General features: G+C 41.8%; 1 protein-coding gene across 5 annotated transcripts in view; it reads left to right on the top strand.

Annotated features, from left to right (window-relative positions):
• The window catches only part of USP9X (ubiquitin specific peptidase 9 X-linked), a 117,227-nt gene that overhangs the window by 60,205 nt on the left and 29,214 nt on the right, over positions 1 to 27,808 (top strand). For 4 of the 5 annotated variants that reach the window (XR_014789131.1, XM_084843909.1, XM_084843910.1 and 1 more), the window contains 13 exons: positions 35 to 160; positions 2,816 to 2,982; positions 4,682 to 4,790; positions 6,372 to 6,518; positions 6,721 to 6,867; positions 7,662 to 7,884; positions 8,736 to 8,956; positions 10,951 to 11,141; positions 13,296 to 13,469; positions 22,650 to 22,791; positions 23,593 to 24,343; positions 24,812 to 24,935; positions 26,979 to 27,204. Coding sequence is in view for 4 of the 5 variants with exons in the window: in XM_084843909.1 (XP_084700035.1) it covers positions 35 to 160; positions 2,816 to 2,982; positions 4,682 to 4,790; positions 6,372 to 6,518; positions 6,721 to 6,867; positions 7,662 to 7,884; positions 8,736 to 8,956; positions 10,951 to 11,141; positions 13,296 to 13,469; positions 22,650 to 22,791; positions 23,593 to 24,343; positions 24,812 to 24,935; positions 26,979 to 27,204 (2,748 nt within the window). In the remaining variant the exon portion in view is untranslated. The remainder of the gene's footprint in view (positions 1 to 34; positions 161 to 2,815; positions 2,983 to 4,681; positions 4,791 to 6,371; positions 6,519 to 6,720; positions 6,868 to 7,661; positions 7,885 to 8,735; positions 8,957 to 10,950; positions 11,142 to 13,295; positions 13,470 to 22,649; positions 22,792 to 23,592; positions 24,344 to 24,811; positions 24,936 to 26,978; positions 27,205 to 27,808) is intronic. The other variant, XM_084843912.1, reaches the window with a different exon arrangement.

Genomic DNA, 27,808 nt, shown 5'->3' with positions numbered 1-27,808 from the left:
ATTATTATATTTGATACTGTGTTTCTGTTTTTAGGCTTCAAAGTATATTCCTGATATTTGTGTTATTAGAGCAGTACAAAAAATAGTTTGGGCTTCAGGATGTGGATCAGTACAGCTGGTATTCAGCTCAAATGAGGACATTAGTAAAATTTATGAGAAGGTAAGAAATCTTAAGGAACATTTTCTTGCAAACTAGTCTTCGATAGGAAGGACCATACTAAGAAATTTGGGCTTGAAGTGGCCTGTTTGTAAATGGTAAACAATTACAATTTAAATAGTTTTCGTGTTACAGCTTTCTCAGTCGTATTCTTAGTATAGTTACTATGCTAGTTTGCAGAGATAATGCTGTTATATCTTCTAACTTTATTAAGAAAATACTTCAGTGTTACCTTATCCAAGCATAACTTACTTAGTTGCAATCTCAGTGCCCTTTGCAAACTCATATTTCTGTGTGTAAGGCTATTGTGCTGACCACTGAAGGTAGCAATTGCTTAATTCTTCACTTCCTTGAATTAAACAGAAACCAGGGTGGATTAAAATCTATAATATTTAAAAAAAATATTTTTAATTTTTAAATCAGATTTCAAAAATACTAAATTTCTCTCCCATTTAAAAAAAAAAACTTAGTTACAGTTAAATCTAATCATAAACATGCTAAACCTACACAGTCTCATATAAATGAAGTCATGGCTCTACCACTCATACACTTTGAGTTACCTACCAATCAAAGATAGGCATTCATTTCAGGCTTTCTCTCTCAAAAAAATGACGGTATGCAGCCTAACTACCAGCTCTTGCTTTTTAAGAGTTCTAGGCTTTGCCATAGCTCAGTAGCAGAGGACATGTTTTTCATGCAGAAAGTCCTAGGTTCAGTCCCTGGCATCTTCACGTAAGGCTAGGAAAGAGTCCTGCCTGAAACTCTGCAGAGCTTTTCCCAATCAGTGTTGACAATACTGGGTGATATGGACCGGGGTCTGACTCAGTGACTTGCTTCACACATCATGGTAAGCCGCTGTGGGTTAATTAATCCATGGGGCTCTAAGATGTGCACCGGCCACCATTTTGAATATGCAAGTTGCAGTGGAAGCGCCTCACAGCTTGTCGTGTCATGCAAACCTGGGGGTCATGGGATATTTGAGGGTTGAACAACCCTCAGATAACCCATGGGTTGTTACAGGGTTATGCGAGCGTTGTTTAACCCTCAAATAACCCAAATAAGCCTGGGTTCAATGACACGACAAGCTGTGGCATCTCCCCTGGTGCAGCTTGAATATTCAAAATGATGGCTGGCATGTGTTCTGGAACCCCATGGGTTAATTAACAAACAGTGGCTTATCGTGATGTGAACTGGCCCAGTGTAAGGCAGCTTCCTGTGTTTCCCTGACTAAAGTCACATGTGCAGAAAGACAGGCTGGATAAGATTGTTCTGTGCTTATGTGGTGATGGAGCTGGGCCAAGCAAGATAAAGAAATTATTTGGACAGAGGCAATTTGGAAAGGACAGTCAGAGGCAGAATGGTATAGGACAATGGAGTGAATTTGAAATAAAAAGGAAATTAAAAGACATTATAGTACAGACACAACTTCCGCTTTCTATATTCCTCCACTATTTTGCCACAGAAAAACTACCATGGCTTCTACATGTGAGAGAGATCCTATCTGGGGCTCCTTGATGTTGTAAAATGCTGTATTAGTTGCAAATTAACATGTTCTAATGATGAGATTTGCCCCATTGTTTAAGAAATAAGTGAAGAACTATCAGTGTCAAACTTGATTCAAATAGGTGATTTAAATCAGGGTTTTCTCTTGTTGATTTAAATCAATCCACCCTGGTAGAAACTGTATGCAAATGTGCATAGAAACTGTGTTCACCTGCCTTTGGGCAGCTCGCCTGACCTCCATACACTTGGACATCATGGGATTTCCTTAGAAACTGGCAGGTTAAAGCAATTCTGCTATTTCCAACTAACAAGCCCCTCTGCCAGTTGCTTCATAAAAGTTTGTATGTAGAAGAATTACTAAATAAAAATAGGAGTTTCTCTCATCTCACATATTATGTGTACATTATGGTGGTTTACTCAGAAAATAGGTGAATTACACTTAACCTTCATGTAAATTTCTTAAGTAGTTTCTTTAAAGTATGATCAGTGATGTTCAACAAAAGTTTTTTAAAAATGCGATCACTATGTGAGCAAGAAACATGGCTGCACTGGGGGTAGGTGTTGGTGCCTGAATCTGTGTTCTGCTGTTCTTAATGCAATGGTATAAGAAATGGGCAGTTGCTGCTGTAAATCCTCTTCTGAATGTCAGAGATTATTAATCAGTTCAGTTCTGTGGTTGTGGAGAGAAGATTGTCCTCTGGAAAGTTATTGAATAGAATAAACTACCCAAATCCAAACATTTCATTTAAAACCCTGTAAACTCTAAAAGGTCTAGCTTTGACCTACAACTGAACTCGGATTTAGGAGTCAGCAGCAAGCCAAGGCGTTGCATATTCTCCTGCCCCTGCCTTGTGAAAATTTTACCACCACCTAACCCCTTCTATGTGATTTCAGTGTTGTGTGAGAATCCAAGTATCATTTTGAAGTGGTTTGATTATAGTTACACCATACAGTTTATCAGCCCTCTTCAATTCTTAATCCTAGTTTTAGTTGTAGATTTTAAACAGACCTTCATGTTTGTGACTTTCGGGTTCCAGTAAATAGCATGTGTATTCCCAGTACTAGTTTGTATTTGAAGGGAACAGTGAAGAAAACCATTAGTTCCTCTTCTCATATATATATATTAATGCTACTTATTTCTGTTTGATTTTACAGACAAATGCAGGAAATGAACCAGATGCAGAAGATGAACAAGTTTGCTGTGAAGCACTTGAAGCAATGACCCTTTGTTTTGCCTTGATTCCAACAGCATTGGATGCACTTAGTAAAGAAAAAGCATGGCAGACATTTATCATTGACTTGCTGTTGCATTGTCACAGCAAGTAAGTGATTTTAAGTCTTTTCAGTTTTGCTGACTTCACTCCAGAAGTGTATCTGTGTGCTGGTTGCAAGTGACTAGATGCCCCACACATGCAGCAACTACTGTACAGCAAAGTACAACTGCTGGGCTGTGATTTCTTTTCTATCTTGAATCATCAGATACATTCTCTGATTGGTGGGAGGAATATCCATGGTTGGGTTATCTTCTCTTGCCACCCAGGAAGGCAAGGATCACATGATTGGTGATAGTTGAAGGAAGTCCTGGTCTTCCAGCTCTGCCTCCAGTTTCCTTCCCTGCCTTTGCCCAGAACAGTAATTACTCTTGAAGCTCTTCCTTTCTATATTCTATTTGATATTCTTTATGGACCTGAAGAAGGGAGGGGACTGGAGGGCATTCTGGACTTAAAGTGCATCAAATTGTGGTGTACTACATTTTCAAAATGGACGCCCTCCCCCAAGTCCATACAAGAGACTCTCCGCAACAATGAATTCTTGGCCTCTGTAGATCTCATGGAGGCTTATCTCCATGAGCCAACAGCCCCCCCTGCACAGGAGATACCTCAAGTTTGCATACAGTCACAGCCACTTCCAGTACCACGCCCTTCCATTCAGCCTTGTATCTGCCTCAAGTGTATCATGAAGCTATATTGCCTTCCTGCACCTTCAAAGAATACATTTTTATGCCTATTGATGATATTCTACTCGGGGCTCCCTCCCCCCTTCCTAAAGTGAAGAAAGACTTCTCTACCACCCTTTCCTCTGTAGATAGCCATGGCTTCCTGATAAACACCAGGAAGAGTCACCTTCAACCATTCGAAATGGTCATCCATGTAGGGGCAGAGATAAACACGGAAAAGAGCCTGATTTCTCTGCTCCCAGAAGACATAAAAAAGCTCCAATATGAGATCAAATCCGTACACGGGCAAAAGTTAGCTGATCTTATGCCCTTAACCCACCAACTAGGCGTCATGATTCCCTGCATCCAAGTCCTTCCATGGGCTCATTTTCATTCTTGCCCATTACAGTGGCTCCTCCTGCCTTATCAGCAGGACATGATACAGAAACGTCACTGTGCAGTTCTCCTCCCGCCAAATGTAAAGCTCTCCTTCCCCTGGTGGGGATAGCTACTCAATCTCAAGAATGGAATCCCCCTCAGAGATCCCTCCAGGATTGTACTAACAGGTACCAGTTTGGGGGGTTGGTGCACCCATTGCCAGAACCAAGTGGTGTAGTGGACTTGGTACCCATGGAAGGCCAGCCACAGTATCAGCTGGCTGGAACCGTGGGTGGTCTGCCTCTCCTTGTTACTTTTCCCCAGATCGTCACCAGTCACCAAGCTCCCCTGTGACAGCAATTTTGTGAGAGCAGACATGATGCTCTCTCAAAATTCCAAATGTGTCCACTGTCCCAAAAAGGTTGGGGACTCTGACTAAGGAAACATATATCTAGAAAGTTTGTATGTGAACTCTTTTCCTGCAGTTGGGTTCTTCCTGAAAACAGGAACCAATGAAAGAGTAACGACAATGAAGGTTTTGCCATAGGCTACTTAATTAAAAGTAGCTTCTGCAATTTTTAAGATACATACAGATGATAGAATCTTCAAAACTCTGGATAGAGTGACTAAAACTTTATCTAGTATGCATTTAAGATTTATTTTGCTCACAAACTATTAATAGAAATATTTCTGGTTAAAATTTTCAGAACTGTTCGTCAGATGGCACAGGAGCAGTTCTTCTTAATGGCTACCAGATGTTGTATGGGACAGAGACCTCTTCTTTTCTTTATTACTCTACTATTTACTGTATTAGGGGTAAGGCATTTTAAAAATGCATGCTTGTGCTTATAGTAATGTCTGTAAGAAATTCCTGATACAGATATTTTATTTCAATTATTAGTGAAATACTTATACATTGTTTTTCCAATAGCTAAGTGCTAATAGCTGACAGATAAATATTTGTGATGTACAGATTAAGATATGGCAGATTTTCTTGCATTATATATTTAAATTTCTTTACCTTCTGGGAGCTGCACCTGACATAATGAACCTTCAAATGTATAGCACCTCCGTGCAAGAAATAGTGTGGAAAATACATTTACATTGTCACATATGGAAGTTATGCACCTCTCGTTTGCTGTGTTCATGTGCTATGAAACTTTGGGTGTAACTTCTCACAGTGCAGCTTTTTGATGCTTTTCTTATATGAAATTGCTTCTCGTACAAAAACTTAATTGAAACAGGTTTGGGTGTGCAGCATGGTCATGTTTTTCAGTGTGTTCAGTATCTGTAAGTTGAGGTATACTATAAAATAGAAAGCAAAATGCTAACACTGAAAACCAGATGAATATATTTCCTTGTGGGAGGTGGGGGAGATACATTTTCAGAGCTGTGGTGTAGTTCAGGCTTCACATATATGCCTTTCCTGAGAGAGTTAAGTGTTCCATATTTGGTCTTTCTCAGTTACTGTAAGTGAAGCTATTTCTCAAGTACCTGACTAAAATGCCAGAAATCCTAAAATTACTGTTGATTGGTGGATTATTTTTGAAGTGGCTACACATTTTTAAACACAATATTAGTAGAACTAAGTCTGCTAATTACTAGTTTAGTGCTTATTTACACAATTAAGACGTAGGGCTTCCTAGAATTCCAGAATCCCTTAGCATTGTCCCTTGCTGACTGTTTTAAAATGTAAACAATACTGAGTTGCAGTTCAGTGATTTGTCCAACTGATGGTGTACAGGGCTGGTGAATTGTTGATTCCAGATATTGTTGGTCAGACTGCCCTAGCCAGCCTGACCAATGGTGAGGGGTTAGGGGAGTAGAGTTAAACAACGTCTGTAAGGCCACAGGTTCCCCAGCCCTAATATGTGGGGCTTTGTTTGTGGGGGTTTGTTTTGCACACAAGAATTTCACCAATTGACTCTAATGCAGGGTTAATTCCAGTTACATGGAGCTGTTGCCAGCATTGAGATCCAGGCAACAAAACAGTATACACATGAGAACATGCAAGATGCTTTGAATTGGAGCCATTTGGTTGCTTGCATCCAAAAGTTATCCAAGTAGAAGGTCACACAGGCAAGAGGACATTCTTGCCCCCTGCACCTCAAGAAACATCTTCTGAGGGTTAAGGGACCATTAGGAAAGACCTGGGATCTGGGGGTGGGGGTGGTAGCAGTGGCAGTTGGAGCATGCCCAAAATTTGAGGGGCAGAAGGGGAGTTTGCGCTAACATTCCTCTAGATACAATCCCTTGGTTTAATACAGAGCTGTTAGTTTCTTTAAATCTCCCACTACTTCACATAAAATCTTTCTGGATTCTCTAAGAAATACTTTGTTTTGTGGCTATTAATGCAAATACCTTTTCAGAATGGCTCATAATCTCTTTCTCTTACAGAGTACTGCACGAGAGCGTGCAAAGCATTCAGGGGATTACTTTACTCTGTTAAGACATCTTCTTAATTATGCTTACAATAGTAATATTAATGTGCCCAATGCTGAAGTTCTGCTTAATAATGAAATTGACTGGCTTAAAAGGATTAGGGTAAGTTTTTGTTTTATTAACTTTGTTGATTAGGTTCTGTTTTAAGTTGTACTTGTTCACTGCCTTGGGAGTTCCAGTCTCTAGGACAGAAAGGCAGGACAATATTTTTTATAAATTATAGCAGTATTTAGTAATAAAAGCAGGTATTTTCATTGGAAAGTAATTCCTAGGACTCATGTGACTGCATGTTCTTCTTTGTTAGGATGAAGTGAAAAGAACAGGAGAAACGGGTGTAGAAGAGACCATCTTAGAAGGTCACCTTGGAGTAACAAAGGAATTATTGGCATTCCAAACTCCTGAAAAAAAATACCATATTGGTTGTGAAAAAGGAGGTGCTAATCTCATTAAAGTAAGTAATTACTATACAGAAAACCCTAAAATCATCATGAAGCCATTAGCATGGTGAAGAGAAACTTGTAAACAAACATACATACTTTATTTACATATTGATTGATTTTATTTTTTAGGATAGCAGAAAAGGGATTTATGTAGAAATGCACATAATTCAGTCTGTTGTAAAATTATTGTTCATAATCTTGCGAGATAAGAATAATCTTATTTTACAAAAACCAAAGGAAAAATAATCAGAAAGGAATTGGAGTACAAACTGGGTACATGCAAACTGAGGGCAAATGGGTCCTTTCCTTGCTTTGAGAAGATGGTGACAGGTCTCTTCCTCACCCTGGAATCGCTCTGTCCACGTGGCTGCAATCAGTGCTATCTTGTCTAGATGTGGGCAGCAAGAGAAAGGGCATGATAACAGCAGCTGCTTCAGTGAAGGGATGAAAGGTGAAGAGTTGGGTGCCGGTTTTGGCATATCTCTGCCCCCAAACTTTTCATAGAAGGCACTTTCACTGTTGGTGAGCTGAGCTAGCAAGTCCTTTTCTGTCTGCCTCACCTCAGTGCTTGTTCCTGCCCTGAAAGACAGCCTAGAAATATTCTAAATAAATAATAAATAAAATCATCCATTACATGTTTAGTCTCACAGGGTGGGGATACGGAATGTTTTAAGGCTTTCCTGCTTCGTAATCAGTTCCTCTCCTGTCATGCTGTAAAAATCTAAGACATTTTGTGGTGTTACATAATGCTTTTGGCCTGGGTAATACCTAAATTAATAACTGGATTTTTTTCCTTGTTTTTCAGGAGCTAATAGATGATTTCATCTTTCCAGCCTCTAATGTTTACTTACAGTACATGAGGAATGGAGAATTGCCCGCTGAGCAGGCGATACCAGTCTGTAGTTCCCCAGCTACCATTAATGCTGGATTTGAGTTGCTAGTAGCACTAGCGGTGGGCTGCGTTCGGAACCTCAAACAAATAGTAGATACTTTGACTGAAATGTATTACATAGGCACCGCGATAACTAGTATGTACTATTTCATAGATTTTATATTCTGTGTAATATAAATTATGCAAATATGTTAATGCTTTGTATATATTAGTAGCAATTAAAGAATTTCTTATTTTTCACAATTTCTTTGGGAAAATGTTAAAAATGTACGTTGCTATTCCAAAAATATGCTGTCTCCTATTTGAGGTGACTGCTAGATATATTAACTATAATTCCTAAGGGGAGTGCATAGAGAATAAATCTGTGGTTGGGATTCCAGCATGCACATCCAAGTTCTTCCTGTATAGGCACAGGTATTATTAGGATTTCCATTCTAACCTCAATTCCTTGTTCTATATCAGAGACTACTTCAGAGGCTCTCAGTGGTCTGAAATGGCTTTCTTGGGACACATGAGAGAGTGCATTAGGAAGGGGAAGCTCTCAAACTTCAGGGCAAGGAGGAGAGCTCCCGTGGGCATGAGGGAGCTCAAAGCACAGCCTTTTGGATCCTGCCCCATGTCCTTACAGGCCCAGTTTAAGCAAACAAGTAAAATCATTTACAAATCTAGCAAGAGTCCAAGTGATCTTCAAATAAGTGCAATGGTTACATATTTTAAGGGGGAAACTTGCTATTTGGTTTTCAGCATCTTGTCATTGTAGGCTTTATTTTGATTATATGAAAATATGAAATCTGCTTTTTTGAATGTTAGGGGCTATGATCATAAGCATACACATGCAAATAATTTCTGGTTGAGTTTGACTGAGTTTGAAATAAATTTGTTTAGGACCAGGGAATTAAGCAATGTTGTTTAGCCTAATGGCAGTTCATAAACTTATACCATGTTTGGAAGTTGAGTTAATTTTCTAACACATTTAATCTCTCCTAGCTTGTGAAGCACTAACTGAATGGGAATATCTTCCACCTGTTGGACCACGACCACCAAAGGGATTTGTAGGGCTAAAAAATGCTGGTGCCACTTGTTACATGAATTCTGTCATTCAGCAACTGTACATGATTCCTTCCATCAGGAATGGAATCCTTGCAATTGAGGGCACAGGTAGTGATGTAGATGACGATATGTCTGGAGATGAGAAGCAAGACAATGAGGTAACTTTATTTTTTTGCCACATTTTAATGTATTATCCATACATGTATTTTCCATAGCTGTATATATCTAATTATAACAGTGTGTTGGTATGTGTTCAACCGAACAAGAAAAAGCAGCATGAGACCTCAGCTTCTGAATATTCTATGGGTTGATTCCAGTGGTATCATTCCACTGACAGAACTGCTTTTGCAGTGGAGCTGGGGGGGGTGTTATTCCCCCTCCTCCCTGCAGCCCCCTGTGCATCTTCCAAATCTGTTCTGGAGGGCTGGGACACGAGTGAAGCAAATTTTCAGGCAGCACAGAGGGCTACAGTGGGGAGGAGAGAGGGAGAAAGTCCCACTGTGCTAGTGGAGTTCTGCTAGCATACTTGGATTTAACCCTATACTTTAATTTTAGTTTTTACCAGTATTTAGCAGTTAATTTTGAAATGGTATTCTTTTGTGTTAAATTAGAGAACTTTAAAATTTGTATTCTGGTTTTTACAAATAGTATCAGTGTGTGTCATTCTCCCCTGCTTAAAGTTCCTGTTTGCTTATTTCTCTTTAAGTCATCTATCTGCTCTTTATACATTTAACATTAAATGTTATTTAGCAATCAGCTTTTTTATTGGTAAATCTTGAATAATAGCTACAAACTTTCTGATTTTTTTTCATCAAGCAACTACTTTCTTGAGTTAAACCCTAGAACCATAGGTTCAAACTGTGGTTTAAAGCTAACTGTGGCTAACATTCTCAGTGCAGACATAAAGCTAATCAGAGGGCAAAGGGAAGGGAGGGGGAATTTGAGAGGGAGGAGGAATGTGATCCCAACCACAGTTTGGGGAACATTGGCTCAATTCAAGCTGTAGTTTGTTATGAGACTGAGGGGTGTGAGTTGTGATTCCTCCTCCTCTTTTCCCTTTATGCATCAAGGGAGGAGATTAGAAGCTTTCACATCTAGTTTGTGGCAAATCATAGTTTTCTTTCAAGCCAGGAACCTGAAACTACTGTTTGATCATGGTTTGGGGCCAAAACTTTGTATAAAATAATAGTTCATGTGAAACATTAACTGTTCATTGCAAACTAGAAGGGAAGCTTCTAATTTCACCACATGCATGAAGGAAGGCGGAAAAGGAAGTGAGAATGTGTGAGTGTGAGGCTCACGTCTTTGCTGTTGTGATGACAAACAGTGAGTCATGTCATTGAGATCGTTCACACATAACTATCCATGATAAGATGGAGTTCAAAAGAACTTTGCCTTATTGTGAATGATCGAATGTGCTGGTGCATGCTGCTTGAATAATCATGCTAGGTTCCTCTTGCCAGTGGGAGTGGCTAAATAAACCAGGAAGCCTCTATCTATGGTTTGTTTAGCATTATGTCCAAACCTGGATCTCTGGCTTGTTGCTCTCCTATTAATGCATGTATTTATTAAATATATATCCTGCCAAAAATGGTGCTCAAGCCAGAGTCATAAGCCAAGAACAAATGCTGGCTTATAACTCTGACATTAGGAGAGCAACAAGCCAGAGATCCTGGGGTAGAATCCAGTGGGGCACTTACTCCTCTGCCGGTTCCCTTATACCCCACCAATTCCCATCCACAAGCGGGAGGGGCAATCGGAAATGAGTGAAAATGCTCATTTCTGGAACAGGGCAGGTCTGCAGAGTTTGCATAAGGGAGCTCTGCCAACTTGTCCCAAATGAGAAACAAGCATAATCCTCGATTAGTAGTAGGGTTATGCGAAGGTTGTTTAAATCTCGAATAACCCACTATGGCCAGGTTCACATGACACACCACAACCCTGATTGCCTCAATTGGGGGTTACATATTCAAAATGGCAGCTGCACACACCACGGCTCATCATGGGTTAAACAACCTTCGATGAGCTGGCCGTTTCAAGTGAACCGGTGCAAAGTCTCTGTTCATTTCTGTTTATTTACTTGTTTGTTTTGCTTTTTTTTCTTTATGCATATAATCTATATTACATTGGTGTTTTAAAAAATATTTTAAAGAGCAATGTTGACCCGCGAGATGAAGTGTTTGGCTATCCACATCAGTATGAAGATAAACCAACTTTAAGTAAAACAGAAGACAGGAAAGAATACAACATAGGCGTATTAAGACATCTGCAGGTCATCTTTGGGCACTTAGCAGCTTCTAGGTTACAGTACTATGTACCAAGAGGATTTTGGAAGCAGTTCAGGTAAGTGGAAAATTGATTTAAGATGAACAGTATTTACATGAAGTTTTACAAAAGAAGCAGTATACTTTTAATGAAATGCAAGGTAATTTAATATATGCCCCCAAACTGATAGAGCTTAATATGTACCCTTTTAACGATGCAGAAAGCAAGGTAAAGAAACCCAAAGAACAAAATGTATCCCTGTGTTTAGATGAAGATATTGGGCCAATTCAGACAAGACCTACACTGTAGGATTTGTTTATTTATATCATTTCTATACTGCCCAATAGCCAAAGCTCTCTGGGCAGTTCACAAAAATTAAAACCAAAAAGCGCAAAGTAAAACAATATAAAATATAAAAACATTAAAATATAAAAACATTAAAACCACAATATAACAATAAAACCAGAATAAAACCTAGCAGCAATGCAGAGATTTAAAATACAGATTTAAAACAGCAAACCTAAAAGTCTAGAAAGCTAAAATGCCTGGAAAAATAAAAAGGTCTTCACCTGGCGCCAGAAGGAATACAGTGTGGGTGCCAGGCGAACCTCCCTAGGGAGCTCATTCTGCAGCCGGGGTGCCACAGCAGAAAAGGCCCTCCTCCTAGTAGCCACCCGCCTCACTTCCTTTGGCAGGGGCTCATGGAGAAAGGCCGCTGAGGATGATCATAAGGTCCGGGCAGGCACATATGGGAGGAGGCGATCCTTCAGATAACCTGGCCCCAAGCTGTTAAGGGCTCTGAATGTTAATACCAGCACTTTGAATTGAGCCCAGAAATGGACTGGCAGCCAGTGCAAGCTGGAAAAGTACTGGCATAATATGAGCTCGTTGGCCAGTCCCTGTTAACAATCTTGCTACCCTATTTTGGACCAGCTGAAGTTTCCGGACCGTTTTCAAAGGCAATCCCACGTATAATGCATTGCAGTAATCCAGACAAGAAGTTATCAGAGCGTGGATAACTGTAGGTAGGCTATCTCTGTCCAGATAAGGGCGTAGTTGGCCTAAGCTGATAAAAAGTGCTCCATGCCACTGAGTTCACCTGTGCCTCAAGTGACAGTTCTGGGTCCAAGAGCACGCCCAAACTACGAACGTGATCCTTTTGGGAGGTGCATCCCCCCCCCAGAACAGATTGAATATCACCTAGCTGGGCAGACGAACCACCCACTAACAGTACCTCCATGTTGTCTGGATTGAGTTTCAGTTTATTGACCCTCATACAGTGCATTACCATGCCCAGACACTGATTCAGAACAGCCACTGCCTCACCTGGTTTTGATGAGAAAGAGAGGTAGAGCTGGGTGTCATCTGCATATTGATGGCACGTCAGCTCACACCTCCAGATAACCTCCCCCAGCAGTTTCATGTAGATGTTAAACAGCATGGGAGATGAAATAGAGCCCTGTGGAACCCCATGGCACAATTGCCATGGCACAGAGCAGTAATCCCCCAGCACCACCTTCTGGAATCGTCCATCCAAGTAGGAGTGGAACCACTGCAGTGCAGTGCCTCCAACTCCCAACGCAGACAACCTATCCAGAAGGATACCATGGTCGATGGCATAGAAAGGATGTGGATGTGGCAGGGTGAAGGGGCAAGCCTTGGGTTCATGTACCCTCATTTATAGTGGGGTACTTTGGTAACCGCAGCAGTGAAATTCTGTTCATACCATTCTTTCATCCCAGAGCACCTCTGGAAAAAATACTAGCATCCAGTAATATAGACACACTAACATCTTTTCCTGAGGCACTCTGAGAAGAATGATGGATGGTGGTGTGGGTAGAGCTGCTACTGCTGCACTTCTGAAGCTGTGGCTTAAAGGTATATATATGAGAGAGAGAGAGAGAAACCGTAAGACGCCCCCTCCCTTGCCCACCACAAATGTAAGTCCCCTCCCCTCCAGAACCATTTTGGAGTTTAATCATGGCCCCAAAATGGCTACCCTGATTTTGTCACCTGGAAATGGGGTGACAAATTGGGGGGATGGATGTTGCAATCCACTTCCAAGCAACCAAACTATTGATTGCTACATAATTATAACATGCAGGTACACTTACAGGAAAAAAATCTAATGGTGATATAAACTCCTTGGTTTTTTTCCCATTCATGCCATTTATCATTTGGCTATTAGAAAATCTGTCTGGTTTTATTCTGAGTGAATCTTTTTCATTCTAGACTCTGGGGTGAACCCGTAAATCTGCGTGAACAGCATGATGCTTTAGAATTTTTTAATTCCTTGGTGGATAGTCTAGATGAAGCTTTAAAAGCCTTGGGTCACCCAGCAATGTTGAGTAAAGTTTTGGGAGGATCCTTCGCTGATCAGAAGATCTGTCAAGGCTGCCCACATAGGTAAGCATTTCATCATTTAATAAGGAGATATGCATCTTTCTCATCTCATAAAATGTTTTGTGACAATGGGCATCTATTGAAAACTGTTATATTCTTCCCATATATGGAAATGTATAGAGACCTTTATGGGGTGGTTCGTACTGGCAGTTTCCTGAAAACATGAACAGCTGTGACCACATTCTCCACCATGTGTGTTTATCCATGATCATGTGGGGAAAGTTTGCATAAACCAGACAATAAAAGATCAAATTGCAGTGATTTCTATTGTTGTGATTGCTGGGAAAGGTAGAACTGTAGTTGGTAAAATATAAATACCATATTTATACTTGGCTTGTTGCCACAAAGAAAGTCCTTTCCCTCGTTCCCACCAGCTGCACCTTGGGCACTGGTAGAGTACATGAAAGGGCCTCTCCAGCTGATTGCAGGGGATGGGCAGGATCATGAAGAAGAGATGGTCCTAAGGTATCCATGCCCTAAACCATTTAAAGCTCATAATCAGCACTTTTTGATGCGCCCAAAAGTGAACAAACAGCCAGTGAAGCTGATATTGGAGCAGCAAGACATGCTCCCTACAACTTGTTCCTTTCAGCTGTCTTGCAGCAACATTGTGCACCTCCTGAAGTTTCTGAAAGCTCTTCAAGGTCAGCCCCATGTAGAGCATGTTAATAATTGTCTAGCCTTGATGTAATTAAGAACTGTGGCCAGTTCTTCTTCGTGGTCCCTGTGCATCACACATATGGGCTCTGTGCCTGCACAGAACCTCTATTTGGGAAACTTCTATAGCTGAGGAATGTTTTTGGCAGGAACCCTGCCCTACCATCCGACCACGCATGTCTGAGTGGGTTCCCGCCTATCTCCTCTCTTCCTTTTTGACCACTGTCATGGTTGCCTCTTCGGGAACGTTGCCTGGAAATTTTTTCGTGGAGTTAGTGCTGAGGTTTCTTTTTCGTGTTTCTTCTTGTTACCTTAAAAAAAAAAAAAGTGGTTAGTATAGTTGTTCTTTCTATTTTTTAGCTTATGGCATTAAAGGCCCCTTTTCGAAAATGCGTCCGCAGTGGTAGTAAACTTTCCCCATCTGATGGACACTCGTTGTGCCTCCTTTGCCTCAGGGAATCTCAGGTTGTAGAGATGTGCCATCATTGTCAATCCTTCTCAAAACAAGCTCAGAAAAATCGCTCAGATAGATTAAAGGTGATTCTGTGGAAAAGAGCATTAGAAGCAGTGGATACCCAAAAGTCTCAACCTCAACCAGGTACCCCTGAACGGAGTGACATGCTGCAGTCTGCCACCGTTTCACCCCCTTGATCATCATTGGAGGTGGGGAGAACAGACCCTCCAACACTGGGTTGTTGGTCGGCCTTTTCTGTGGCCCAAAAGATTGCAAAGAAGTCTAAATGCTCTAAGCCTGTGTCGGAGGTTGTACCCCAGAAAAAGAAGAGGAAGGAGCTTAAAAAGACTCCACTGAGAGTTTCGGAGTCAGACATCCCTCCTCCTCCCGCTCTTCTGAATTCACCGATTCTGAGGCTATCATTGGTACCAACAGCTGTGGCCCCGTTGGAGCCACTGTCTACGGCCTCAGAAGGCGAGATCAGGGATATTTCTCCTGTTCGACATTGAGACAATTCCACTCCTTGGGATCGACGCTCGAGCTCTACGTCGACAAGCATCCGAGATAAAGAACCATAGTCACCTTGGTATGGAAAGCCTCAAGTGTCTGCCATTCCCAGGGAATCTGTCCCTTGATACCGATCACCATTATGGTACCAGGAAGAGAAATATTCTGATCGAAGTCATGATTGGGATTGACTCTCTACTTGGTCCATGCCACCTCTGAGATCTTACCAATGTGACGAGTGGCAACTGCGTCAAGATTACAATCTGTACTACAATCGACCCAAGTACTGAGGAGCGACTTCTTGGTGCAGAACTGCCCCTTCAGCTACACTTTCAGGTCCACCAGATCACAATGGTTTTTTACTGCTGCCTCCAGTTCCTCCACACTCGTCCTCTTTGGATAAGCCCCGAGGCTGTGTGGATCAGGCGCCTCCTGATTGTTCTTTGCCATCTCCTCCTGTGCAACAGCAAGGTGAGCAGGTAAGGACAACAAGCCACAGGGATCTCCCAGAGGCCCCGGGGAAGATTATCAATCAGATTCCTTGCCCTATTCCTCTGTGCCTCCATCTATTTCATTGCCAGACTAATGGGTACTCGAGACAGAGCTTCCCCCTCAGAGGATATGGGTCATTTTTCAGAGCAGGTTTTACAGATGTGCAGCAACTCACAGAGCACATATAAGACCTGGTGTTTGATACCGTATATATGGAAATGTCGGTTCCAGTGGCAATTCCTTTTGTTCCCACTCTCCTCCATACTGTGAAACAGACTTGGAACACTCTGTCTTTGGTGGCACCCACCTTGAAGTGTCTGGAGTTGATGTATAAGGTGCAAGAAAAAGATGCCACTTTTCTATTCTCTCATCCTCATCCGAATTCAGTAATAGTCAAATTGCTCAAGGTCGTCCCAGAAATCTCATGCTTCTCCAGTGGATAAGGAGGGACACAGACTAGATCTGGTGGGATGTAGACTCTTCTGCAGCCTTAGCAGTTCGTGTTGCGAACTCTCAGGCAATGATGTCGCGGTATCAGTTGTTTTTGTGGGAAAAGATGGATTCTTTGTATATTTACCTTCCGGACTACCAGAGAGAGTTGGACGAAATGTTTCAAGCGGAAGCCGTTAAGCTTTCCCGTCAGCAAATTAATGCCACTCATCATCGGGCTGACTGTAGTGTGAAATCCATGGTAGGCTCTATAGCTTTACAACATCATGCATGGCTCCACTCGGCTGGACTAACACCAGAGGCCCAGTCTAGGATTGAAGACTTATCTTTTGATGGTGATGGTCTATTGAATTCTAAAACAGATGACCAAATGGATTCAGTTCAAAAAACGAGGTCAACAGCAAAGATGGGCATAGGACAACCACAACAACAGTCTTACAGATCAAGATATTGGTTTAGACACCACCCATATTTTCAGAGGAAGACTGTGGATCATACCCCTCGGTACGAACCACAGCAGCAGCAACAGAGAAAACAGTGTATGTCCTCTAAATTCTGTCAATCCTGGGCAAAGACTGACACCTCTTCCAAATGGCGTCTGTGACTTGGAGCTACTGAGTATCACCCCATCTCCGACTACCCTGATTTTTGGAGACCATCTTTCTTTCTCCCAGCATGGCATGCAATAACATCGGACTCTTGGGTGCTAGCAATTGTCTGCCTGAGGGTACAAGATCCTGCCTCCTGCGGGAATTGTCTGACTGACCCCACCGTTGGAACCACTACATCTTGAGACAGAGTTGCACCATTTGACATGCCTGTCTCGCTCAGAAGGACAGGAGTTTCTTCTCCTGATATTTTACAGTTCCCAAGAGGGATGGAGGTCTGCACCCAGTTTTAGATCTAAGACCTTTGAACGAGTTTATCACACCCAAGAGATTCAGAATGACTGTGCTGGAAGCTATCCTCCCTCTCCTGCGAAAAGGTGTCTGGTTTGCGGCAGTCTATCTCAAAGACGCTTATTTCCACATTGGCATCGAAGAGACGTATCAAAAATACCTGTGTTTCACGATTGGATCTGACATTTTCTAGTTTCGTGTCCTACCCTTTGGACTAGTGACCACTCCAAGGGTGTTCACGAAATGCATGGCTGTAGTATGTGTGCATGTCTGTCTCAAGGGCATCAAAATCTACCCCTATTTAGATGACTCTCTTCTCACAGGGCCTTCAAAGGAGTCTCTCAGTCGTTCTGAATCTACTGGAAGCTCTGGGCCTTTGTCTCAACGGGGAGAAGTCGACTTTGGCTCCCACTCAAGTTATCTCTTTCATTGGAGCAGTATTGGACTCAAATTGGGGTCATGTATATCTTCCTCGGGAGTGCTTAGATCATTTAATCACCTTCACGACCACTCTTTACTGACACTGACATATGTCAGCCCACACCATTCAGTGTTTTTGGACACGTGGCAGCAACTGTGTCAGTAGTGGAGTGGGTGCGTTTGGGAATGAGACCATTGCAAAACTGGTTTATTCGAGTTTTCTACAATGAGATGGACACTCGTTGAACCCGACTCCGGATTCCAGACCATGTTGCCCCCTCTTTCCATTGGTGGATGGATCCAAACAATCTTAGCCAAAGTATCCTGTTTGATCAGCCATATCCATCTTGAGTGCTCACCACAGATGCCTCTCTCCTCAGTCTGGGAGCCCGTTGTGGACCGTTACAAATACAGGGCCAGTGGTCGGGAGCAGAGAGATGAGATCTCATCAATTTCCTGGAGTTGTTGACGGTATGGAAGGCCTTAAGGGCCTTCGTGACCTATCTATGGAGCAGACATGTCCAAATTCTGACAGACAATACCTCTGTTCCTTGGCAACTGAACAAGCAAGGGTTACCCATTCATCCAAGCTGGTGAGCCTTACCCTAAACTTTTACGATTAGGTTATCCCAAGGGGCATCTGCTTGACAGCGATTCCTGTCGCTGGAGTAGAGAACATGCTGGCAGAGCTGAACTTCCCGAGCATCCCACGAATGGGAAATGTCTTCAGTCATCCTACATCACCTCTTTCGGAGATAGGGACAGCCCTCTGTGGACTTGTTTGCAAACCAGTCGAATGCAGTTTGCAAAAGGTTCTGCTTGAGAGCAGGAGTCGGTCGATCATCACTGGGGGACGCCTTTCCACTTCAGTGGAGCAGAATACTGTTCTATTTCTTTCCTCCATTTCCTCTGCTACTGCAAGTGATTGCGAAGATAAAGGAGGAGAAGACCTGTTGTCTGTTGACCGTGCCATGGTGGCTGAGACAACCATGGTTCATGATTCTGTCCGACATGGCCAAAGGAAATTTTCTTCATCTTCCACTCCTACAGAATCCAATCTCATGGGATCGAGGACGGATCCGGCATCTGGATCTGGACACTCTGAAGTTGAGTGCATGGAGAATTTGATAGAAGAGGAGGCTTGAAGGTCCATGTCGTCGCAGGTACAGCAGGTATTAGATGCTGCAAGAAAACGAGCAGCCAGAAGGTCGTACCGGAATAAATGGATGGCGTTTGAGAATTTTGCTGTTTCTAAAGGGTTTTGTCCTTCAAGTTCAATTTCAGATATTCTCTCCTTTCTTCATCATTCGTTTGAGAAAGGTCTTAAATTCCCTTCTATTAGAGTTTACACTGCAGCTGTCTCAGTTATGAGAGGACAGATACAAGGCTACACAGTCTTCACTCACCCTCTCGCTAAGCAATTTTTATGTGGATTATGGAACTTGGTTCCTCCAGTGAAGGCTCTGGTCCCACAATGGAATCTTTCATCAGTACTGCAAGGCTTGATGGCAAAACCCTTTGAACCTTTGGCTGTAATTGATATGCGTTTACTCTCTTGGAAAGTAGCATTCTTAGTAGCGATCACGTCGTCTAGAAGAGTGTGTGAACTTTGTGCTCTCCGTATTGATGTTCTATTTATAGTCTTTCATAAAGAGAAGGTTGTCCTTCGTTTTGGAATTTCATTTCGATGAGTCTGTTGTGCTCCCACCTTTTTTTTCCATCACTGTCTTCGGATTTGGAGACACATTTGTACAACTGCGACGTCCGAAGGGCTTTGGCGTTTTATAAATCAAGGACTGAATCATTTTGGAAATCGAAAAGATTATTTGTATGCTTCGCAGGTCCTAACAAGGGATTACCTGTATCGACCCAGAAGTTGGCTACTTGGATAGTTGTTGTTGTTCATTTGTTCAGTCGTGTCCGACTCTTCGTGACCCCATGGACCATAGCATGCCAGGCCTTCCTGTCCTGCGCTCTCTCCTGGAGTGTGCTCAAGTTCATATTCATTGCATCGGTGATGCTATCTAGCCATCTCATCCTCTGTCGTCCCCTTCTCCTTTTGCCTTCAGTCTTTCCTAGCATCAGGGTCTTTTCCAGAGAGTTTTCTCTTCGCATTAGGTGGCCAAAGTACAGACTATCAAATTGACATACCAGCTTCTTGGCCAAGAGTCTCCTTATCAAATCTGAGTACATTCGACAAAGGCTATAGCAACGTCGCCTGCTTTTGGGAGAGGAGTGGCCTTAAAGGACCGATGCAAGGCTGCAACGTGGTCAACCCTGTCAACCTTTGTGAAGCATAAATTGGATGTGCATGCAAGATCGGATTGCACGTTTGGAAGAGCGGTTCTTTCGTCCATGTTACATTAAGACACCTGCCCTCCTCTGGTAAATTGGCTTGTCAATCACCAATATGTGTGATGCACAGGGACCATAAAGAAGAAAGGCGGGTTGCTTACCTGTAACTAGTTCTTTGAGTGGTCATCTGTGCATTCACACAATCCACCCACCATCCCTTCTTCGGTGTCAGTACCCTTTTTGATGTTGATCTCAAGGGATCCTTAGATCGAGACTAATTTTTTGCCATCTGAAGGAACTGAGGAGATAGGTGGGAACCCACTCAGACATGCTCGGTGAGGTGGTAGGGGAGGGTTCCCGCCAAAAATGTTCCTCAGTTATAGAGGTTTCCTGAATAAGAGGCTCTGTGCAGGCGCAGAGCCCATATGTGTGAGTGTACAGATGACCACTCAAAGAACTGCAGTTACAGGTAAGCAATCTATCTGCCTTATGTCAGCTATATTCTTTATACAGCCCGGTTCATGCTAATATTCCCAGAGAAGCAACGGTAACTGTATGGCTGAGGGCAGGGAAGGGGCTGTTGCCGCTTGCAGTTAAAGAAAATCTTTTTTGTGAGTCAACCCTGAAAAGTAGATACTGAGATTGTAACTTGCTGTTAGGTTTTGACAAATTGGACCTGCAGTAAATATGGGGGTGCTGTTCAGGCTGCCAGCCATGCCCTTCTCTTGGACAATGCTATTCCATTCTTCCTGCCCCTATTTCCCCCCCCCCCCAAATGTAGTCAGTGGGTATGCTTAGTACTCATTGGGCAGTTTTGGATTTCGCCCTTGGGCTTTTTCTTAAGATTTTTTATACTTGTGCAAACCCTCGGGTCTCCCAGACCTGGAACAGTTTGTCAAAGGAGACTTACTAGAAGATGCCAATGCATATCATTGTGAAAAATGCAATAAAAACGTAACTGAAATATAGCATGCCTGGAAAAAAACACTCTGAAAATTCATATGAACCCAGCAGCAGTTGACTTTGTTCAGGAAATACGTAACATTTTAGATAGCTTCATTGTGTAGGAGAAATTGAGAGATATTGTTTGTCATATGGAGGGCGCAATCCTATGGGGATAGACGGCCGCCTCCAAACTCGGAGGAAGCTCCTCTACACACACACACACACACACACACACACAGCGCCAATGCGGAGAGAACTACATCAGCTGCCTCTGTGAGATCGCAAAGGCAACCTTGGCGGGAAGGGAAAGGGGGCATACCGGTGGGTGGGGAGGGAAGGGGGTGGCTTACCCCATATGCCCAGGCCCCTCCAGCCTCTTTTCCTTCCCTCTCCCTGATGCCTCGGCTGGATGGATGAAAAAGCCCATCTAGCGAAAATATAGAGTGGGAGTAGTGCGGAGGTGAAGATCGCCTCTGCTGCGCCTCCCGCTCTGCTTTGGATGGCAGTAATCCTCTGAGTTCAGATGCTTATGGTCACCCCCATAGGATTGTGCCCCTAGTGGCTATCACTTTGAAAATTAGATATCACTGGTTGCAAAAAAGGTCTAATTTATAAAATAGTTCCATGTCTTGTACAATTGTGTCATATTGCAACAGCGCTCTCTCTCTCTCTGTATATGTATATATGTATATAAATTGATGCTACATCCATATTTGTACGATCTCTAATACTTGTTTAAATTATTCACTATTGACAAAAAATTGATATTAAATGAGAAATATAAGATAGCTTCGTTCATACTTTTTCCCAACAAATAATCAGAGCCCGAAGAAACAAACCAACCCTAGTATAAGGCAACATAATATTTTTAATCCATAATAAAAGTTTGAAGTTGAATTTATACCTCAGATCGCTCCTGGATTTTTTTTTCTTTCGAGTTTGGAGAAGAATCTTTAAGAAACCAACCTGCTAAAGTGACTGTATTGAAGCTATAATAATAATAAATAAAAAGCTTTGGAAAATTCATTCTTCCCATAGTACTTTCTGATTAAAATTGGAAAATAAATCCTAGATCTTCTGTCTCCATTAATCAGTTTTGTAGCACCTTCCCAGGCTTTTATTTTTAGATGTATTTGTAAAAGTAAAGTTAGAAATGTATTTATTTTTTGGCATTTTTATTATACTGATCCTCACCATCCAAGACAAATTAAAAAGATAGCAAAGGGTGTAATTACATGGAAGAAACTTCATAAGAAGTGTCTTCGTTTTATTTTTGTCTTTGTCAAAAAGCAGCTTTTTTTGGTGTGCGCTTGACTGCCCTCTTGAAATATTGCCAAATTAGACCTGCAATGGATGTGGCAATGGGGAGTGCTGTTCAGGGTGCCAGCCATGCCCTTCTCTTGGACAATGCCATTCCATTCTTCCTGTCCCGTGTCTCTTCCCCCACCCCATCCTCACTCCCCATATGTGGCCAGTGAGTATGCTTAGTACTTGTTGGGCAGTTTTGAATTTCCCCCCTTGGTTTTTTTTCTTAAGATTTTTTATGCTTGTGCAAACCCTTGGGTCTCCCATACCTGCTGATACCTCCCTCTTGTGTGTAGATGGTGTCGTTTTGGCTACATAAAGATAAGCATTTGGAGAATGAATTCATTTAAGTATATAATATGCTTGCTTGTCTTTACTTACCCGCTTACTAAATTGGAGTAGCATGCTTAGTATTTTGGTTGGGCTTCATGTGAATCATTAACAGGGCTGCTGGCAGCTGGGACTGCTTCTCCTTCCTGCATGTATGGGAAATATTAAGCACTACGACACTGTAAATTGTGCGAGTGGTGCTAAACTCCTTTGCACATGAAGCACTGAGGATCTCTTTTAATGTGTGGATAAGCACTGAGCCTTGAGAAAAACATAGTTGGAAACGAGAGTAGTTTAGTTATGACAGAAGACATTAATATAACAGAATCCATGAGAAGTGACTTGGGATTGCTTCATGATAAGGATATTATTTTAAAGTTGTAGAATTACTGGTTCAGCATACTTAACCTATTCTGCCAACATCTGTAGGTACGAATGTGAAGAATCTTTTACAACACTGAATGTAGATATAAGAAATCACCAAAACCTGCTTGACTCCTTGGAACAGTATGTCAAAGGAGACTTACTAGAAGGTGCAAATGCATATCATTGTGAAAAATGCAATAAAAAGGTAACTGAAATATAGCATGCTTTTTTAAAAAACGTTCTGAAACTTCATATGAACTCAGCAGCAGTTGACTTTGTTCAGGAAGACCTAACATTTTAGATAGCTTTGTTGTGTAGGAGAAATTGAGAGCTACTATTTGTCATATGGAGGGCGCAATCTTATGGGGATAGTCAGCTACCTCCGAACTTGAAGGTAGATGACTATCCAATGCAGGGTGGGTGGAGTGTGGAGGGGATCTTCTCTGCGCCCTGGCCGCCCTGCATTTGTGGCTAGATGGCTGATTTTGGCTGTCTAACCGGGGTGCATTCGGGCGCGGGGAGGCCTTCTCTTGGACAATACCATGCCATTCTTCCTGCCCCTATCTCCCCCCCCCCATAGTGCATAGAAAGCATTGTAACGGTGCTTCTGCAGTCCCCGCCCCCACGAATGCCCCCTGTTCAGCTGCTCTGCGCTGCTTTTATGAGCACGGAGCCAAGGTTGAACCGCGCCTCTAATGAGACAGCAGGGGAGAGGGAGGGGAGTTGGGTTTCTGGGAACCAAGAAATCCTATGGCTATCTAGATGCCGTCTAGGGGCCATAGGATTGCACCCAGAATAGTCATAATTCTGGAAAGATTCTTCAGAATGATTCCAAACCAGTCTTCTGATATTAAACCTGAATCATGTTGATATATGTTAAAGGTCACTTGGTGTATTGTAGCACTTTGAGAAAGAAGTGTAACAGTGTTTTTTACTTAGTGTTTGTAGTTGCTGTTGATAATTCATATAAATGGACTACATTAACATGGAAATCTTTATTTCTTAGGTTGATACAGTGAAACGCTTGTTAATTAAAAAGTTGCCACCAGTTCTTGCCATCCAGCTAAAACGATTTGACTATGACTGGGAAAGGGAATGTGCAATCAAGTTCAATGATTATTTTGAGTTTCCTCGAGAGTTGGACATGGAACCTTATACCGTGGCAGGAGTAGCGAAACTAGAAGGAGATGATGTAAATCCTGAAAATCAGCTAATACAGAATGAACAATCTGAAAATGAGCATTCTGGAAGTACTAAATACAGACTAGTGGGTGTATTGGTGCATAGTGGTCAGGCCAGTGGTGGACATTACTATTCTTACATTATTCAGAGAAACGGTGGAGATGGTGAGAAAAACAGATGGTATAAATTTGATGATGGTGATGTAACGGAATGCAAAATGGATGATGATGAAGAAATGAAAAATCAGTGTTTTGGTGGAGAGTACATGGGGGAAGTATTTGATCATATGATGAAGCGCATGTCCTACAGACGTCAGAAGAGATGGTGGAATGCTTACATTCTTTTTTATGAACGTATGGATACAGTAGACAAAGACAATGAACTAATAAAATATATTTCCGAACTTACAATGACCACTAAACCCCATCAGATTAAAATGCCATCTGCCATTGAGCGAAGTGTACGGAAGCAAAATGTACAGTTCATGCATAACCGAATGCAGTACAGCCTAGAATATTTCCAGTTCGTAAAGAAATTGCTGACTTCTAATAGTGTCTATCTAAATCCTCCTCCAGGTTAGTGTTTGGATATTTATAATAAAAACTAATTGAAAGTAGGTCTTTAACATTGTTTCATTTTGAACATGTTAAGTGTACTTTGGTGAGACTGGGCAGAAAAAATAGGTCACTGTTTCCTTGATATCAGCATTATAGATCTCTACATTTGTCTTTGCCTACAATTCTATATTTTGCTAAAATGTTCTGCTGTTGATTGGTAAATGCAACAAAAATGTCTATGTCTAACTGAACTGCTATGGTCCAAGTGTAAGTTCAAATATATTACAAATACATAAAGACAAACTTAAGTTGTCAGACAGTATTGCTTAAAAATAGAGTGTTGAGTCCTCTCAAATAGTTTGATCTAAGAATATAAAATGTATTTTGAGAGTCAGGTTGATATGTTACTGATAAACACTACATAACAAGAATATTTTGTTGTATCAGTTCCAAACTAATGTCATAGCATCTTCCATTTTTCTTTAGGACAAGATCATCTGTTGCCTGAAGCAGAAGAAATAACCATGATTAGTGTTCAGCTTGCTGCTAGGTTTCTCTTTACCACAGGATTTCACACAAAGAAAATAGTTCGTGGTCCTGCCAGTGATTGGTATATTTGGCTTTAAGAATAATTGTACAGTCATAAGATTTAATGTTTTTAGTGTACTGCTTATATGATCTTCAAAAAATTGGAGTGCAGTGAAACTGAGCCTTAAATAAAGTGCTGTTTGTAGCTGCATCTAATTTGTTAAAGAAACCAAAATTCACTCTAAGTATAAGTATGAACTTGTTAACTGATGCATAGTTAATGCTGCTAATTCATTGAGATCAGAAGCAGGCTGTGAGAAGGGGTGGGCAACCTGGTGCCCTCCAAACATTTGGGATTAGAACTCCCATAATTCCTGAGCATTAGCCATGCTGGCTGAGGCTTAAGGAGTTGTAGTCTAAAACATCTGGAGGGCACCAGTTGCCTACCGCTGATTTTCAGCCCCCCTCTGTCTGATGTGAATTCTCCCTGCCTTCCCCAGCAGGCCTTTAACCACAGTTAAACATTACATTAGTACTGACACTAACAATAGTTAAGGAGGGATCTTGGTTAATATTAACCATGGTTTTCTTTTGTATCGTCTTCAGTTACACACTTTAAAAAATTATTTGTTTGTTTTTGTCCCTGTTCTTCCTTCAAGGAACTTATGGCATAGTGTACAAAGGGAGGTAGTGTACCTAGGGAGGTAGTGGGTTCTCCCACACTGGAGGCATTCAAGAGGAGGCTGGACAGCCATGTGTCAGGGATGCTCTGACTTGGATTCCTGCATTGAGCAGGGGGTTGGACTTGATGGTCTTGTAGGCCCCTTCCAACCCTACTATTCTATGGTTCTAGGATTCTACATATGCACACGCACTTCCTCACAACAACCCTGTGACTTCAGTCAGACTGAGAGATAGTGATTGGCCCCAGATCACCCAGTGAGCTTCATGGCTGAATGGGGATTTGAATCTTGAGTTTTCCTAGTCCAGCACTTGAACCACTCCACCACACTCTGTGCATCTCCCCATGTAACATTTTGGAAAGTTCTAAAGCTTTAGAGAGCAGGAGCTGGCACTTGCATCCTCCCCTTGAGTGGGTGGTGCCTGTGCTGTGTGCACATCACAAGGGGTGGATGAATGCCTTCCCACCCAGTTCTCTTGACTGCTGCCTGGGCAGCATCATTGAGAACATTCTCCTGCTGTGAAGGTTTGGAAGCTTTGTTCCTTTAAAAAAAAGTTTTATTGTTACTGTTGCCCTTTTATTGCTTGGTGTAGCCAGACTTTCTCTTCACCAGGAGTCCTCCTCAAAGATAAATTCATCTGATGTTGCTAGCCTTCTGTGATTCAGTATGGCTTCTTAAAGCACTGCTACAGTTGCAGGGAGAAGTCATAATTGCTGATGAACATGAAAAGCCTCCTGTGGTTTAGGTGGGGCAAACAAGGTGGCTGTGTGTTTTATTTGCTTCAGGTTACGCTGACACTTAGAAACAGCCTCTCACTCAAACGGCTATCTTCAGCAGTGTGCATTACAAGCCTTGAATTCTATGCAAGTTGGTGATGAGGCTATTTTGATTTGGCTCCACCCATCCTATCAGGCCTATGGGCTTTGGGTTTTGATCTCAAAACAGACTGAATTTATTTATATTTATTATTATTAAATTTATTAATCGCCCATCTGGCTGGTCACCCAGCCACTCTGGGCGATGTACAACATACAATAAAACAGTTTAAATGTTTTATTTATAATGTTTTATAGAACGTTGAAGCTGGCTAGCAAACCCTGGTTAAGAAAGAATCCTGTTTAATGTTAACCATAGTTAATATTAGTGCAGATGTAATATTTAATGCCCACAGGTGGGAAGGGCAGAGGGAATTCGGGGAAGAATTATTGGGACATAAAATCCCACAGCCCGTTCACAGTGTTTTAATCAAGGTTAACCAACTGAGTCTGAAAAATGTTGTAATTTTAATGTTATGTACATGCTATATTTGATATCACTTAGGTTTCCTAATATGCATGAACAGTAATTTTGTATCTTCCTATTACTAACATGCAGTGCTATAACTGAGATACATCACTCTGTCTTCTGGAAATGTGATGCCATTAATTTAATATTTTTTCCAGGTATGATGCTTTGTGCATTCTCCTTCGTCACAGCAAGAATGTACGTTTTTGGTTTGCACATAATGTCCTTTTCAATGTTTCAAATCGTTTCTCTGAGTACCTTTTGGAATGCCCTAGTGCTGAAGTGAGGGGAGCTTTTGCAAAACTTATTGTATTTATTGCACATTTTTCATTACAAGATGGACCATGTCCTTCACCTTTTGCTTCACCTGGACCTTCTAGTCAGGTATGCTCAGTTCTGCATGCTGAATGCAATACTGAGATCTGTTAAATTACAAATGTACAATGATATAACAATAATCCTGTTTTGACATAAGGGCATCTTAACTGGTCTTAAACAAAGGTTGGTCTATATGCTGTGATCTGGTCTCATACTGAGCCGATTCAGCTTGAATAGCCAGAGGCGGTAAGTAAAGCTTGACACATTGCAACTTCCACATCAGGAGTGGGCAGAAGGCAGATTTGTGAGATCTACTTTGTTTGTTTACTGGGACAATGAGGTCCACCAACCAGAGCCAGGTGCAAAAGGCATTCATAGATTTAAAGAATTTTGAACTAGGAAATTGTTTTGAGTACCAGAACTGAATTGAGCTCATAGTCCTCTACACAAAAATGCACTCCTGCTTTCTTTATATCAGCAGTATACTGGGGGGGGGGGTGTCATTTTGTTTTGCCATTGTTGATAAAATGAGAGTCGGAAATCCTTGCCAATGTACTGCAAATCACCCAGAGATGCATGATCTACCTTCTGCCCACCCTTGCTCTGTGTTGTATGAATAAAAATTGAGGGGTTTAACCACAGCAATTTGGTATAGTGAGCATTTCAGGAA

Source organism: Heloderma suspectum, chromosome 3, assembly GCF_057233095.1.
Source record: "Heloderma suspectum isolate Gila_16-S chromosome 3, 16-S_ref, whole genome shotgun sequence".
Lineage (NCBI taxonomy): Eukaryota > Metazoa > Chordata > Lepidosauria > Squamata > Helodermatidae > Heloderma > Heloderma suspectum.
Note: the sequence above shows the minus strand (reverse complement) of the source record. Positions and strands in the feature narration are given on the sequence as shown.